At 36.8% G+C, this 16,691-nt stretch overlaps 1 protein-coding gene across 3 annotated transcripts; it reads right to left on the bottom strand.

Annotated features, from left to right (window-relative positions):
* Positions 1–1,471: 1,471 nt before the first annotated feature.
* Positions 1,472–15,960, bottom strand: rabep2 (rabaptin, RAB GTPase binding effector protein 2). 3 transcript variants are annotated; one of them, XR_012400629.1, is made up of 13 exons: positions 15,827–15,899; positions 15,067–15,228; positions 12,490–12,578; positions 11,306–11,674; positions 10,398–10,493; positions 9,032–9,130; positions 8,793–8,912; positions 8,611–8,702; positions 7,926–7,981; positions 4,497–4,595; positions 4,298–4,414; positions 2,087–2,996; positions 1,472–1,932 (listed from the first exon to the last, which is right to left on the bottom strand). XR_012400629.1 is itself a non-coding variant. In NM_001080625.2 (13 exons), the coding sequence occupies exons 1-13, from the start codon at positions 15,879–15,881 to the stop codon at positions 2,898–2,900; spliced, it is 1,452 nt and encodes a 483-aa protein (NP_001074094.2). In that variant the 5' UTR covers positions 15,882–15,960; the 3' UTR covers positions 2,124–2,897. The 3 variants fall into 3 exon arrangements, 1 of the variants encoding a protein (NP_001074094.2); NM_001080625.2 differs by lacking the exon at positions 1,472–1,932 and adding an exon at positions 8,118–8,129 and having other exon boundaries at positions 2,124–2,996; positions 8,624–8,702; positions 15,827–15,960; XR_012400628.1 differs by having other exon boundaries at positions 1,472–2,996.
* Between the last annotated feature and the right edge of the window lie 731 nt (positions 15,961–16,691).

Consider the following 16,691-nt stretch of genomic DNA (forward strand, 5'->3'; position numbering starts at 1 on the left):
AAATTTAGTGTTTATTTAATAACTGACTGTTTAACAAGGCTTAAGAGGTGGCATGAATGCACTATAATTACTAATAAAAATGTCATGAGATTTAAACCTAAAACCGCCAGAAGGTGGAGACAAGTCACCGTCTTTGCCACTGAATGATTGACTTAATGGAGTTGTTCAAACAGCTGATTCATTCACAAATGTCTTTCTGTATGGACAACTCAATCAATTAATCATAGATTTATTTATAAACAAAACATGGTATGGAGATGTATAGCGGCTGAGCTGTTTGGAAGCATTTTGAGAAAATGAAATCACATTATTTGCATTCAGATTTTAGAGATAAGAATGACGGTTCATTTTAGAAACAGGAAACCTAGAATCTGCTGCAACTTAGATATTAACGGCGAAACTTGAGTTGCTAAAGAAAATGTTAGCAAGCCCTGTTAACTGTGTTTTGCAGTGGATACAGAACAACTTAAGTAACACTTGCATCAAGCTGTCTAAACTGATCTGAAATGCAGTTATGCATGGCAGGTACAGCACATATATAATAATAAACAACTAAATATCATTCCTTCTGTTCTCTTCTTTTTTAAAAATACAAAAAGTCGCGTCTGAACTGCTCGGTTAGACATTTTGGAAATCGCGTGAAATAACGCAATGAACTGTATCGCGCTTATGTGTGGCAGCTTGTTGTTTATTAGTCATAAATTACCAAAAATAGAAAATGTTAATATTTAATTTGCATGATAATTTTTACATTACACACACTGTGTTAATCTAAAGGGGTTTGTAAGGGTGGAAGGGGATGATTTTTGTCATTTTTTCTATAAGGAAGGGGGGGGGGGGTGCCATCCCTCCTGCACCCCCCTTCAATTCCAGCATTGGTTACAGGTTTCTTTAAAATATCTACTTTGGTGTCCACAGATGACAGAAACTCAAAGGTTATAAACCACTCTAGGATGAGTACATTTTCATTTTTGGGTGAACTATCCCTTTCATTCTAAATTCTTCCTCAAATATGTGGTCTTGACAAAGATTCTGATGAATTAATATGATACGACTGTACATTTAAAGTTGTGCACTTCATAGCTATGTATGCCTAGAATATTTTGGCTTTACAAGAGTGCTGTTGTGGACTAATCTATAAGGCTTCCTGTCTCACATGACTTATTTTCTTAAACAGAGAAAGATCAGAATCTAGTGTCCAAAAAGTGGGACTGAAAAGGAAGAACTAAAACAGCACTCCACGCAGAAAAATGACATTCACCAGGAGTGATACAGAATCCAACCGGGAACCAGTGAAAAATCACCCATAAAATGTAAAACCTTACAGAACAAAATGAAAAAAAAATATTTAAGTAAAAAAAAAAAGTGTTATGTATATGTATTAAGACTTAATTTAATATATATAATGTTATGAACAGTATATTCTAATGAAAATGCTATTCTTAAAATAAAGATGTGTATAAAACAAGCCTTGTCTGTTACAGTCTTTTAGTTTATTTGTTTTATACATACACAATTCATTCAGAATTGTTTCTAACATGGTGCTGCATTCATAGCACTTCATTAACATGTATTAGCCCCAAATAGATTTAGTGTTTCATCACCAAATTGATCTTCCACTGCTCATTGGCTCAGGCACCAGATACATCAAAATGAAACTAGACCTCTTTCTGATAAAGTGACTTTGGCCATAAACTCGATGCAAATCTCATTACAGTGTTCAGTAGGTAGTATTACACTAAGAGTAAAATTTACACAAAAAATATTCAGTCTAGAGTGATGAAAGCAGTTCAGTTTAGCCTGAGAACAATACGAATATTTCACTTTGAGTGACAGATTCAATAAACTCAAATATTTGTAGATGTGAAATGCACTTATGCTGTGCAAAGTCATAATGAATTTACTCTAAAGCAGTGTTTCTCAACCAAGTTCCTGGAGGACCACCAGCTCTGCACATTTTCCATGTCTCTCTAACCAAACACACCTGATTCAGATCATCAGCTTATTAAAGACTGAAAGAGCTGTATTGGGTGTGACAGACAAAGGAGACATCTAAAACATGCAGTGTTGGTGGTCCTCCAGGAACGTGGTTGAGAAACACTGATCTAACGCATATATTTAATTTCTTGGTTATTGCTCGCTGGTGGCTAGCATTAATAACTAGCTATCATTACAGTTATCCTGACTCAGAAGCTAGGAGCAATTGTAACACTAGTTATGAATAAAAATGGTATGAATTAAAAGATGCACTCTTTAAAACAAATAAATAGGGCACTAGAATAGTCAACAAACGGTCCTTAAAATATTTTTAGAAAAAGTTTGCATCTCATGTAACATGTTAAGATTTTAACTAAAAGAATTAATGCCATATTTTAATAGTAACATAAAAATTTGATTGCTCATCACTGAACAATCTTATTTTGGCACATGTATTTTTTCCTATAACAAAAGATGGCAGATATATCTGCAGTAGTTTGTATATACAGTTAGCACTGCCTTATTCTCAGTTCCTAGTGTGTGTTTTTTGGTTACTTTGCTGGTGACAGGTGCTGATGATTGGCATTTCATCCGTCAGTCTTTCTTTTATGACCAGCAAGACAAATCTAACTTTGCAGTAGCACGAAATCTAGTACAGACAGTGGTCAGTGTATTAGCTTTACACACAATTCAAGTATTAGCAAATCCCAAATTGCCCAGATTGATAAAGAGTCGTGTTTAGCCTGTAATGCTCGAGATGACTGAGAGTGAGTGCAGAAGAGATGAGTGCAGAAGTGGCCGTTTAGTGCTTCAGTTCATTCTGTATGCGTTATTTTGTTGACAATCCACCTTAGTTTGGCCCTTTAGTCTCCTTAGTCTCTTCCCTTTGGTTTGACAAAGTCACCTGTTTGTTTATGGTTTCATGTGGCATCTGAGGGTAAATCTTCTTCAATTTCCTCCCCTAAAATGTGCTTGACTTGGTTCAATGATACTGCTTGGCGGATCTGCTCCAGCTTCACCTGAAAATGCAGAAGAAATGAAAACGTTTTGAAATCGTTCTCTTTTTTTTACTTAACAGATAACAAGTGGAAACAAAACAAACAAACAAAAAATAATAGTAATAATTAACACATATAATACATCAATTCCACACATTTATACATACATACATACATACATACATAAATACATACGTACATACATACATACACAAATATGTTAAATTAACCTCAACAATATAATAAATAAATAAATAAATAGAATAAATATAAAATAAGACAAAAGGTTGCAAACATACTCTCCCAATGGCGCATAACCTCTAGGACAGGGGTCACCAACCTCGGTCCTGGAGGGCCAGTGTCCCTGCAGGATTTAACTCCAACTTGCCTCAACACACCTCCCTGGGTGTTTCAACTATCCCTAGTAAGACCTTGATTAGCTTGTTCAGGTGTGTTTGATTAGGGTTGTAGCTAAAATCTCCAGGACACCGGCCCTCCAGGAAAGTTTGTACACCGTTAGAAATGATTAATAAACTCATTTACCTTATTTAAATAATCCACAGTTTTTATTCTTGTAAATATTATATTTGTTGAGATATTGTCTGTTTTTATTCCTTTATGTCATTTATGTCTGATTTGCTGTATATTTTTACATTTTGATGTTGATATATTACATTTTAAACATATTTTAATCATATCTAACATGCAATACTGTACAAAATGTCAGCGGCAGATTTTCCTGAATAGATTAAAAGAAAAACAGTAGATTTCTTTTTTATTTCAAAAGTCTTTTTTTCAACCAATTGAAAAGAAACAGTGATTAACACTGCCATAATAAATAAACATATTGTGAAAAATCACTTCTTTTGTTGACCGCTTTCATCTAGTTGACCATGTGTCATGGTAAAAGGTGTGTTTTAATCCGTCGACCACAAATATATTTTAAACCTGTGGGAATAACTGGTTATTTTGATCTATTTCATATAGATTTTTATGTTTACCTATAGATTTTATTTAGTTTAGTTTTTGTTTAATTGAAGTTTAAGTTTAAACTGTTTTTATATTGTATTTAAATTCATCTGTTTGCTTTCCTTCAAATAATTACCCTTTTATTTGTTTTAGTTACAATTACCATTAATATCCCCTTATGTTTTACTTCAAAGATGTGCCCAATGTCAACATCAGAAAAGAAATCATATATCCGGTGCAGTGTTTTATTTGTACCATCAACAACTAATGGATTATGCCAACAGAGACTGCAATGTTTACGCAGGACAGATAAAGAGCATGTTCTCCATACTGATCCTAAATCAGTGCAGTACCTGCAGTGACTGAGACAGCTGCACGAAATCCTTCTGCACAGCCTGACTGGTGTCTAGTTGAGAGCGCAGGCTGATGACCTGACTGCGTAACTCTAAACACTGCTGCTGTAACACCGCCTGAAAGACACAGAGAGACGTACACCGCGGTTCAGCCGCATTCACTAATATTCATCTGTGCACACAAAAGACGCAGGTTTACCTTTTCCTGAAGGTGAGCTTTGTTGTCTTTCTGAAGGTGAGAAAGCGCAACACGCAGACCCTGCACCTCCACTCGACACTCCTGCAGTTCAGCCTCCAACTGCAGAGACACATAGGCAAATGGCTACTTTTTTACAGCTAGCACACTGCATTTCATTTGATGAACAGCATGTAAAACAGACATGCATTATCACCAAATCAAATAGACTTGTAACATAAATGTTAAATTTAATGAGTGCATCTAAATCTAAAAAGGCATTAAAGGGATAATTCACCCAAATGTTTAATTTACTCACTATTTAATCAACCTTAAGTAGATTTAAACCTTTATGAGTTTCTTTGTTCAGTTGAACAAAAAGATTCTATTTTGAAGAAAGCTGGAAGCCTTTAACTATGGACTGTAATATTTGTTTCTCCTACTATGATAGTCAATGGTTACAGGTGTCCAGCTTTCTTCAAAATATCTTCTTTAGTGTTTACCAGAAAATAGAAAAGTCAAAGAATAAGTATAGGGTAAGTATAGGGCGAGTGAATTATGACAATATATAGTGGACTGTCCCTTTAAAGAGATTCTTTTGGCATTTTATTATAGTAAGAGGAGTCAGAGACGTTATAAAAATAACTTCAATGCCATTGCTTTCAATAAAGCATGCAAATGAAATTTGATATTCAAAAACATCTTGAGGAGCTAATTTGGTTAGGGCTTCTTCAACATGACACAGTGAGCTTATGTGGACAAATAAAGTTGGCGATATAATTTCTGAACGCAAGAGAGATTTCAATACACATCATGCACAAAACATAGTATAATCCATTTGATAGCCTGCTGAGAGCAGACACAGGCTTAAAAAAACACATGCAAACTATTGTTGGTGTCTTTGTCCAGGGTTCTGTTCTTCGTACGTGGAATTCTCGGTTAACTGGATTTGGTATTGATGATTTGACATGATCCAGGACCTTTTCATTCTTCAAAACTCATCCGAGAGTTGTCATAGCTCAGATTAGGTCTGGTAGCATTATTTAAAAAAATATAAATAAAACTTATGCAATCTTAAATAAAAATACAAAGACTGTCCCGAGGTGGTTCTCCCCAAAGGGTTCAAAGAGAACACTTATTAATATGGACTTTTTAGACACAAACATGTACTATTTTGAGGTACCAGCTTTAGTACAATTTGTATATGATAATAGACGTGCACATGTTTTGACAGCTAATATGCCGGTGATTTGTTGCTTGGCAAAAGTTGCAGACACCTTTACCAATATCAAAATGCTTTTTTGATGCAAAAATAATTTAAACAGCCAGTTATTCCTTATGAAGAATAAAAAAAAAAAAACTTAAATAGGTCCAGCCTACTATTCACCTTATTCTCCACCGACGAGCGGGCGCTGCCATTTGAATCTGTTTAGCTCGAGACTTCTGGTCTCATTCATTTACATTCATTTTTAGACATTAACAACTGCTCATTACGCTGTTTGATGTTGCAAACTGATATTTTCTAATTATATTATTCTACTTGGTCTATATACTCATGCAAACATTTGTTTGTAGAGCAAGTAGTTTGACCGTTTTCTGCCGTTTATTATTTCTAGTCATTTCTCCCATAGGCGACTGAATCGGAAGTTCTAAAACAATCGCGAAAACAGGCGCACTTCCGCATTTTAGAATAAGGTCAATAATAAAGAAAATCCGCTCTAGATGTAAAACTAAACAAATTGCTAAATACTCTAGACACAGAAAAGTGGAAAGCCTGTAGCCCACAACAAACGTGAAAAGTGATTGTGCATCATATTTTAATTGAATATTAATGAGATGATGTCATTATGCTGCTGTGCTGTCAGCCAATCATTGCATTGTTGATCATGATTTCGAGGATCAACAGATCTGTCCCTCACAACACACACAGCGATCTCAGATCAGTTCATCCAGACATTTTAATCTGATTCACAAACTTGTTTGAAGAACCAAATTAGCCAGAGATCAGTTATCAAGATAAACAGATCCAAGATCAAGATCCAAATCATGTTATATCATTTAAGCGAGGTGCGAAGAACGGACCGCTGGTGTTTGTGTACTTAATTCCTTTATTACGAATGAAAAAAGTGTTTAATATTTAATATACAACTGCATCTATCTTTAAAACAGCCATTGAGCCAGTAGTTTGCTGCTCTGTCACCGGTTTCTTTTGCTGACTGTGTAACAATGACCCAGTTTGATCATTTTCCTATTAAAGCTTGGCACTTCTGTAGGACTGGGATCAATGGAAAAAGAAAAAGGTTGATAATTTCTAGGGCATAATGAAAGCTCCACTGTTTTCATGTCACACTCGTCTCTCTTCAGCAGTTGCTTCAGTGGTCTCATTTTACGTTGATGGCTTTCAGCCTTATTCTGTTTCATACCACCATGCTAATAGGTTTTGAATACTTTAGCTCATCCATTAACATGACTTCTGCAGACGTGCCATAAAAGTGCCAAATAAGACCACAACTCCCACGATTCCACTCTGTCACTGCATAATCAAAATATGCCTTTTTGTTGTGAATATGCACCTCAACTGGCGAAAATTGCATATTCTGTTTAAAATTACAAACAAAAATCCCTCACATTCTGTGACAAATAAATGGAAAACTCCCTGATTTTCTGGAATAGACAATGAATAAAATAAATTAATACTGAAACTCCATAAGCCAGGGGTCTCAAATTCAGTTCCTGGAGGGCTGCAGCCTTGCAGAGTTCAGTTTCAACCCTCCTTCAACAGATTTATGCTGCGGTCACACTAGAATTTGAGCATATAAAACTCTGTCATATAGTGCTGCGAAATGGGTGGGATAAAACTAGATGATTGGTCCATATTTAAAATTTCGGTACAGAGAGGTCATGTTTTGATCTTCGATTGGTCTCACACAGTCACTTGACGCGATTTCACAGGTCAGAGTACACCAATCTTGAATTTTGCAACGCAGCGACATGCAAAATTTGTCACATGAACTTCCGTTTTCAGTCTGTCAAATTTGTATGCGTATGAATGGAAGTCTATGGGGCCGAAAAGTGCAGTATGACCGCGGCTTTATCAGCAGATTTCAATCAAGCCTGAAGGACTCATTTTATTGAAGGACAAATAGGGTTAAAGCTAAACTGTGCAGAGGTGTGGCCCTCTAGCAACTGAGTTTGAAACCCATAACCCATGGAATCTAATCTACACTGCTGTTGTAGGGTAAACCTATCTGTACTTTAACAGGGAGACAAGTCCACCTACATTCTTCCCACTGACCTAGATCTGATATTATAGAAAATGCTGTATGCTAGCTTCATGTGAACTGTAAACATCTGTGAGCATACAATTTATACAAATTGTGCAAATATTGAAATTATGGTCAAATGCACTATATTTAAGTATACTCAAGACTTAAAAATATAAGGCGTGCATACCTTTTCCTTCCGGATCTGTATGCGGTCTGTCTCTACTTTCAGACTGGCAAGCTTGACTGAGCAGGAAAGAATTCACAAACTCACAAATCATAAACTGACACAGGACACACAGTTTCAATGTGTTACATCTAGTCTTAAATATCAGTTAAGATTTCGACACTAGAGACAGAAAACAAAGTAACTTTGACTTACCTTCTAGAATTTCTGGAGGATCAGATGTGACAAAACAAAAAAGAAAAGAAAAGAAGATCACATTTTTAAAGTACACTAAACCATCAAAATCTTAAACAAACAGAAACAACTTTAAAGAGATACAGCAGTTTATCCAAACACAAAAAACAACAACTTTACTCTCCCACAAAAGAAAATATTTTGAAGAAGGTTGAAAACCAGCAGCTATTGATTCTATATTACCATTTGTCCTACTAAAGGAAGTCAGTGGCTTCCAGTTTCCAACATTCTTTAAAATATCTTCTTTTGTGTTCAGCAGAAAAAAGGAACCTGAAAGGTTTGGAACCACTTGAGGATGAATTAATACTGTGCTTGAGCAATGATGAAAAGCAAAATAAAATAAAAAAGTTTTCTGTGGCTCAAGCACCAGTGGGATTAATTATGTTCCCATGTGTATAGTTTATACGCACTGTAAAACATTTAGTATAAAAATATATGTAAATAAATATGTAACAATATAGACAGACCGCTCTCCTCTGTGCGCGTCTCCAGCTGTTCCTGTAGGTTGACTATTTCAATACGAAGCCTCTCTTCACAGTGAGCTGCCTATAGAGATACACATTAATAGAAAAACACACACCATTCAGTTCCTCCACACCTTTCAACAAATCCACGTACACTCACACACTCGTTTACCTCTAGTGTTGGACTGGGGGGTGGCAGGCTGTTCTCGGTTTTTTCATCCACGTCACCGTCTTCTCCCTTCAGCTTGGAGAGTTCATTACAGACTCTCTTCTGCGAGTAAGACAGCTCTGCCTGAGTGGAGAAAATGCACAAAGAAAAAGTTTCATAAAGAGCGTGTGATCTCATCAGGGTAGTAGCTCGGAAATCCTGCTAATGCTAGCTTCTGATTGGTTCAGTCACATGCTACTCACCAATCTGCACTGAACAGCATTTTGTGACATGCTAAAAGATTTCTGTAGATCTTGAAGGAGGGCTTCAGAAGTTTGCACCTGAGACTGAAGCACTGACAACTGCCATAGACAAGAACACGCAGATATATTAATATACAAGTGTTTATTTAGAAAGAAATCCTCTGCAGACATGCTATGTCAAGGTTCTAGTAAAACTATTATATTTATTTATTAACTTTTATTATCTATTTTTTTTCATAGTTATGCCTTTTGTGTATCATTTTATGTTTTGGGAGAAGCCTGTGTAGTCATTTCCAGTCAAAAAAAAAAACCTTGCTGGTTGAATAAAAGTAAATTTAAGTCTGAATCTGCCAGGGGTATGAATAATTTCGGGCTTGACTGTATATTTAAAAACATTTTAAATTAGTCTTTTGTGTTTCAAAGGGTACCTATGATGAAAATTGACTTTTGTAAGCTGTTTGGACAGAAATGTGTGTACGTATAGTGCATGCACTGTCATATTAGAGTGATGGCAACACAATAAGTCTCATTTTTAAATTTCCTGACGTTAAAATAGGATTTTAAAATAAACTTGCTTGGTATTTTTGACTAATGAGCAGTATTTCAGCTTTATTTAATTCTCTATCACTGACTGCTGTTTATCTGGTGTAAAGCAGGAAAAGCAGACACGCATGTGGTGGAGCAGAGGAGCAGCTCATTTGCATTTAAAGCCACAGGCTACAAAAACAGCAACAATATATTCAGACAGCTTAAACTTTACAGACTCATTGTGGAGACACCAAAGGCTTATCAAACATGTTGTAAAAGGGTAAAATAGGTGTCCTTTAAACCATTTTATTAATGTAAAGCAGTTGTTTCAATTTATTCATTCAAAGTTTGTCAAATTCGGTTGTTTTCCACATTATACAACTAATTCCATTTGTATAAACGGATTCCACAATTTCATGAAATTATTCATAGTTCTTGTATTTAAATTTAAGATTTTTAAATTAAGAATTTCTTAGTATTTTCATTTAATTTTTGAAAGCAGCATGGTACAATTGTTGAAATAACACAATAAACTTTCATTTCAAGCACTTTCAACGACCTATGTTTTTTCTTAAGTACTTTTCAGGCCTTGAATTCATGTATCTGAAATACAAGTGCTTTTAGGAAGTGTGGGAACACTGCAGAAGACATTTTATTCTGTTAAAAACTACCAATGAACTGTTTAGAATGAATAAGTAGACAGAAATTAGAATTAGTTTAGCAAAGAAATAATAAATTATTCAATGACTTTAAAAACAATCGCACCAATACCAATAAATTAATAAATGTTCTTTGGAAAATTCATCTTGTGAAAGACAAGTAGTAAGAGTTTCAGTACCTGTTTTTGTGTCTCTGTGCTTTGCACTTCCAGTTCTCTCTCTAGTTCAGCTTTCTGTTTTTGAAGCTCCGTCACCTCGTCTTGAAGCTCTGCAAGCTACAAATGTGCAGGACGAGATTCAACAAGAGACAGTGACTACGTTTACATGGACATCAGTAATCTCAATATTTGCCTAAATCTGAATAAGGCAATAATATGATTAAGGCGTTACTATGAGTTGCTTTTTGAATGTTCCTTTCATGATCCCGTTTTTCATGTTATAACACATAATTCGATTAACTTCATTGTGTCACCACACTACCCACATTTCCTCTGGAGTTTTATGTAATTTCAGATGTTTCGTTTTTAATTTGTCGACTTTAACTGCAGTTTGGCACTTTCACTTTCATTCAGAAACATTTAATGCATGTCCCTGTGACAAACGAGATATTGGATGCTCGTATGAACTGCTGGAAGAGTTTAGTTGTAATGGAATGTTATATACCGCACGCCGTACGGGAAAAAACATCTGCATTTCTACCATGTAAATTGCTGTTTACATGGTCAACTCTTAATCAGAGTATTGTCTTAATCGTATTAAAATTGGATTACTGGTGTCCATGTAAACGTACTCTTTGACGTCATGCGTTAGTCATTATGTCAATGATTTCTAATGCAATGTTTAGCAAATAAGCTAAAAATCTACCACACCAATTACTTGAGAAAGGCAGCACTTATGAAGAGTTATTTCTATCTGATCAATGATTTTAGATCCAATCCTAATTAGAAAATTAATACATTACTTTTTAGCATTTTGGTAATTTCCATGACTTTGTTGGATTCAACTCCTGGACACCACAATTTTACAGTTCCTGATACAGTTTTCATGGCAGTGGGAAACCTAAACGAAAGACTACTGGTATACTGACTTGTGCTTGCAGTTTGTCCCAGTCAGCATGTGTGACCAGCCTGTGTCCCGGTGGCGGCAGGTAGATCGCTTCTGGCACCAGTGTTCCAGTGGACAGCAGGGAGGCAGTGTCATCCTGAGGGGGTGGATGTCGGGGCAGAGAGGGCGTATCAAGAGAGAAAGATGACAGAGAGGCAGAGTCGCAGTGCTGGGGAAAGTAGTCCATCATGAGGCCAGTGGTCTCTGTGTCTGAAGTCTCTGCCAGCAGCTCCAGAGGATCGGAGTCTGACCCTGAGCCCTCGTGATCCACACCCCGCAGGGGAGAGGAATCTCCCAGTGCTCCATCATTGGGGGGAGATGTTCCTTCCACCTTGCCTTTTTTAAAAATTCCCTAGATGCACAATGAGAAGTAAACAAAGATTAATAAAAACACTAATAGGCAGATTTACTAAATATGGGCAAATTAGCAATTAGACCAAAATCCAATAGATCGTAATCAACAGGTATGGTGTTAAATTATTTCAGTTATTTTAGGAAAAATGCTATTTTAAAAATTAAAAATTAAATTAAATGTATTACAGCAAAACCTGAAATTGCATGATTCATTTAAATACTTTACTACAATAAGTTTAGAGTCTGAAAGGTAAACTCCAATAAATGCATCTGCAATACAACCGGCCTCAAAAAATTCCAGGCCTTTTCAGTGCTAAATTTGTACCATGTGCCTTCTAAAATCTGTAATTCAGACAGAGGGTTTGTGCTTTTATTCTGGGTTCACACCAAACACAGAATTAGGTATTCACTAAAGTAAGTTAAATAGTTAGGATCTGCCTCAAATGAGGGTGGCGCAGTGGCGTAGTGGGTAGGGCTGTTGCCTTGCAGCTGGTTCGAGCATTAGCTGGGTCAGTTGGCATTTCTGTGTGGAACATGCATTTTCTTTCTGTGTTTGTGTGGGTTTCCTACGGCTGCTTTGGTTTCCCCCACAGTCCAAAGACATGCAGTATAGGTGAATTGAATAAAGTAAATTGGCGATAGTGTATGTGTGTGAATGAGTGTTTATGGATGTTTCCCAGCACTAGGTTGCAGCTGGAAGGGCATTTGCTGTGTAAAACACATGCTGGATAAGTTGGTGGATCATTCCGCTGTGGTGACCCCTGACGAATAAAAGGACTGAGCTGAAGGAAAATGAAATGAAAAGACACAAACCTTAGTGTCATGGGGCAGAGCAGCTCTCCTCCACTGCGCTCTCTCTGACTGCAGAGCAGATATTCTGGCTTCATACTGAGCAGCTGTTTCTGAAATGGGCAAAAACAGAGAAACTAAATATAAAGGAATTGAAACTCATATCCTGCTGCATCCAGTTCTTTGGGTAATGTTTAACTTCATGACACTGAAGCTGACTAATGGAAACTGCAACAGATTCAAAACCGCCTTACACTTCTAAATGTAACAGCTTATTAAACAATGCAGAGTCAGATTTTAATTTGCAGGATGCATTCGGCAGATGCTTTCATTAAAAGTGATTTAACTAACATTCAGGGCATACATTTTATCAGTTCATGCACTACCTCTGAATTGAACTCGTGACCTTGGTATTGCTGGCGCCATGCTTCACTGTTTCAGTTACATGACTCCGGTTGTTAAATGGATTGTGAAAAGCAAGTGCTGCGTGCAGAAATGGAGACTTTCAGAATCTGAATGCAGGGAGTTTAAATGAACAGCCTTGAATCTCATACAGAAATGAGTCTTATCACAAGTACTTTCTGATGCCACGTCAAAAAGCTCTGTACTTAAATTAATAATGATGATGACGAAAAAAGCCTTCATTTGCCACATACACTTTTACATGCAGCGAAATAGGACCCCTCCGACCATACACAAACATCACACATTTCTGGGGAAGACAGGTCAGACGAGAGGTGGCATAGGAAATAGTAAATAAGACACATTGGAAAAAAAAAAAAAAACTTCCAGACTGTCCTTAAAGTAGGACAGCGTGAGATCAGGAAAGCCAACAAGTACATAAACACATAGACATGTGGAGATATTCCAATATAGATGACAGCCATCTGGCCCTGCAGCTGAAATGTATGTATTATTTTAAGTGAAAAACATGTGAAACAACTTTCAATGTAGGGCTGCATAATATTGGTAAAAATCTGATATTGTGATATGCGACAATGAACTACAAAAGCAGCCTTATGTCACACAGGAATATCAAGGTAATGGCCAAAAATACATTGTGGGGGTCATAATTACTGTTTTTTTAATGCCAAAAGTCATTAGAATATTAAACAAAGGCTGCGTTAAATTAAGACTTTTTGTAAATTTCCAGCGCTTCACATTAGAAATGATTATCCATGAACATTATCATCATTCCTCCTCTTAAAATGCTGTCTAAAGTGTTTCTGTACTCTCAGATCAACATTTCATAATGACAAGAAATGTGTAAAAAGTTATTAAAAGTTTATCTTCTTACATTACATAGATTATATAACAGAATAATGATTTAGAATCACATGAACCTGTTTTATGTTAGCTTAATTGTTGCTTTAAAATAAGACTGAAATTTCTGACCACTTAACCATGCAACAATCTTCAGATCTTGAATCATTGATATTCCTCTTGATCCCAGCTTGTGTGTGCTGCATATTTGTCATCTGAACTTTAACACTGTGGTTAGTTTTATGTTTGCTGGAAGCTAAATATGTCATTACGTGTTTTTGGAAAAAAGAAGGACAGTCTTGGTGTATCTCAGTGGACAAAGGAGATGACCTCTTGCCTTACCTTAGAAAAGATTACCTTTTTTTTTGAAAATCAAAACTCATATATTTTGGTCTATTTGAAAAGTATTCTAAGACGTCTATGAGTCTAGATGGTGACTGTAAGCTGTGCCTCCCAAATCAGGACAGGGCGTACTGATGTCATCTGCTTCTATGACGTTTCAAGGAGATCAACACCTTTAATTTGCAATGAGCCAAAGTCTTTAAAGGGATCTATTTTCTTGGTCATGGGGGGATTTTGTGTTTGATGGCAGGTACTGCCGAGTCTCTTGCCAAGGCTACCTTGCCGGGACGTGGGCATGATGTTGTTGTGCGTGAGCGAATGACTGGGAGGAATAATTAGTGGTGCTGGGGCTTCCCCGGACCAAAGTTTTGGTGGCCGCTGTTGACTTTCCCAATGCTGTATCGCACGTCTGGAAGCAAGCAAGCGTGCCAGCAGCAGTGTTATATTGTTGCATGGTCTATTCCGTAACAGTATGTATTTTGTTCGCCAGGGGTTTGAGTGTGTTTGGTTTCTCCTGGCACTTGTATTGTGTTTGTGACTGGGGTTTGAGAGCAGAACTATTATCCTGTTTGTACATGAAATATCGAATGACGATGACTTGATATTTAGCTGGGGTGGTATTGACAGTAGCTTATGTTTGGAGTGCTGTGTGGTGTTTATTTATTGGTGTTACTGATGCTTTGATGGGTTTGTTATGTAAAATGTTGTATTGCACAATTATGGTTGATACCCTCTTGTTAAATGCCTTGTGGTTCTCATTTTAGCTACCTTAACCAATTATGCTAATTTAGTGTGCTAATATTCTTCATTTACAATGAATATTGTGAACATTGTATACCCTACCTGTTGCACCCCTTCTGTAGAATTGATATATATATATATATATATATATATATATATATATATATATATATATATATATATATATATATATATATATATATATAAAACAACCCTCAGATGTGTGCTTTAGCAGCACATTAGGCAACTCATTACCTCGCAGAGCCTCCTGTAAGGACTGAATCTCCTGGTCACACTGTTTTTGCAGGTCCTGCAGCTCCTCCTGTTTGCTTAGTTCGCAGATCCTCGCCACGCCCTGCCAATGCTCCAGCTGAGCTCTGCACTCGATTAGCTCAGCCTGCAGGTCTGATCCAGCTTCTGTTTGAAGACACATTCCCACAGAGAGAGGACTTTACAAACTCTGCTAAACACCCTCTCCCCTCTTCTGTTTTATTTTTAAAGATTCAAACAAAACAGCTGCATTATGTGTGAATACAGGTGCGTGACAGATAAGAGACACTCATGATGGAGCTCTATTAACGAGATGAATTTGCCAAAAGCAGATAAACCATAAAAGAGCAGGGTTTAATATGTCTAATGCTATTTAAGGTTTAAATTCTACACACACCATGTCAAGTGTCTTATTCTGATTATAGTCGAAAACACCTGTTGACCTCTGCAGAACTGTTTTTCCTCCATTTTTTCATCAATTTATTTAGCTGTTGCTGCTCTTTAATAAAATACAAGAGTGACCCAAAATCAACCCGCGTTCACAACTGTTATTAATGCATATGTGCTATGATGCAGCTCGTGCGCTTTAAGAGCCAGCGTTACGTGGTCAGACATTTGCCCTCAGAGCTCAACTGACCATTCCTAGCTAATATAATCGCAACACATCTCGGAATGATCGCCAAAATGTGTTTACATCGACACTTCACACACAGACAGACTGTAATAATGTAGCGGTTGTTCATACCGTCACGCTCGTCACTGCGCGACGCGGCTGCTGTTGTCGTGTCCGACACTTCCATGGCTTCACGTCATTTGTCTCGATATTTCCCTTTGGTTTCGTTATTCTTCCCTTCGCCCGCATCCGTCTTCCTTTTCCTGTGTGCAGTGCAGCAGGGCCGGCCTTCAGCAAACTGCGCCAAGAGTTCAGGAAACAACTTTCCCCGGTTCAGTCCTGCGGATGTTACCTAACCATCCTCCCTAGAGTCTCTCTCTCACACACAGGCACTCAACGTGTCTCAAACACTAGCGAGGGCACTAGAGTAGAGTGAGCGCGCAGCTCTGAGCTGTTCGTGTAGGCGCTCGTGATGCTGCCTAGAGAGGCAGCTGACATGATTTTGCTACAGTCCCAGAGAGGATGTGGGCGATACATGCGATCCCAAACATTTGTATTTGACAACTAGGCTATATGGTTTTGATGCAGTTGTTCTTCAAAACACTGCGACTAAAATTGTTGGGAATGTTGTTTGGTAATACATGCTTGAGTGAATCAAATGTATTAATGTATTTAAATTACATCTAGTTTATTAATAAAATGGATATGTTTTGGAGGGATATTTATTTAGTGACTACTTTAGAGGTTACTTTGGGTGAAACTATACAAATTATTAATGTTTCTTTTTTTTTAAGCTACATGCAGATATAAACACCTATTTTATTGTGTTTTGTGAACACTTTAAATGTCTATCGGTGCTGTCGAACTGTCAGACTGCTGAATGATTTTTTCTTAATAATGATTGGTGCGATTATGCATTCACAATAGTTTGCACCATTATATTTGTGATCAAATGTATATGTATATTATACTTTTTAAATATTAATATTTAAGAAAT

Source organism: Danio rerio, chromosome 3, assembly GCF_049306965.1.
Source record: "Danio rerio strain Tuebingen ecotype United States chromosome 3, GRCz12tu, whole genome shotgun sequence".
NCBI lineage: Eukaryota > Metazoa > Chordata > Actinopteri > Cypriniformes > Danionidae > Danio > Danio rerio.